This window comes from Lipotes vexillifer, unplaced genomic scaffold, assembly GCF_000442215.2.
Source record: "Lipotes vexillifer unplaced genomic scaffold, Lipotes_vexillifer_v1.1 scaffold1276, whole genome shotgun sequence".
In the NCBI taxonomy this organism is placed as follows: Eukaryota; Metazoa; Chordata; class Mammalia; order Artiodactyla; family Lipotidae; genus Lipotes; species Lipotes vexillifer.
The window spans coordinates 37,484-38,415 of NW_006798658.1; the positions used below are offsets into that span (position 1 = coordinate 37,484).

General features: G+C 55.7%; 1 protein-coding gene across 1 annotated transcript in view; it reads right to left on the reverse strand.

Annotated features, from left to right (window-relative positions):
* LOC103090642 (centrin-4-like) overlaps positions 1–356 on the reverse strand; it is a 3,408-nt gene extending 3,052 nt beyond the window's left edge. The window contains 1 exon segment of the mRNA XM_007470733.1: positions 251–356. Coding sequence (XP_007470795.1) covers positions 251–356 — 106 coding nt within the window.
* Between the last annotated feature and the right edge of the window lie 576 nt (positions 357–932).

Consider the following 932-nt stretch of genomic DNA (forward strand, 5'->3'; position numbering starts at 1 on the left):
CTTCTGTCTCTAGAGTTATGGACAGTACGCTTCTATTCGGCGACGAAGGGAGGGGTTACTGACAGTCGAGGATCATGAAAGGAGGAGAATAATACATTTCATAAACTAAATTCCTTCCTTGTTCCGGGGAGAAACTTCAGCCCCAGCCCAGCCCCAGCCCAGCCCCAGTAAGTGGTTGCAGCTTCGCACTCACCATGTCCCCGACCGGCGCCCTCAACCGGGACCTCCTGGCTTCACCCGCCCGCCGCACAGCCCGACTGTAGTCTTCCCAGCCTGCTAGCCGTTGCTAAAGCCGTTCTCGCCGACCTCTCTGCGGCCCCGCCCACACAGGCTTGCCCCCACTGATTGACAGTCATGCCACCCAATGGTCAGAAAAGAAGGTCCTTGAGGCCATCCCCCACTCTCTATTCTCTACCAATAGCGTAAGGCTATGCCTTTCCCAGGCTACCATAAAGCAGAACTTTCCGTAGAGTTTCTTAGCAACCAGGACTATCCGTTAGCCCAGCTGCGCCCGCGGCGCACTTGCGCAAAATGCGAACCGGAAGGGAAGGTTCTACCCCCGGGCGTTTTGGCGTCACAGTGCCAAGCAGAGCTTCGGGGAACTGAAGCCTACCGTAGAGATGGAGAAAAGAGCGAGGTTCGTAGCGAGGTGCTTCTACCAACTGCTAAGTCTTTGACGGAGATGTGGGGAGATATTGTTTGCTTTTCTAACCTCTTGGGGCCGGGGGAAGGGATGAACCTGGTGGGTCTGGTGAATTGGTCCAGCTTCGGTTTACCGGCCGGATTACCAGAGGCGGAGGGGACTACCTTGCGCCGCTAGGCATCCCTCAGCCTCCACAGTGCCTGGGGCTTGGCCTTTAGCGACTTCCCTCCTCCTTGGTTCACAGCGATTCTGGCCTGGTAGGCAGAATTTCTTTTTTTTTTTTTTTTTG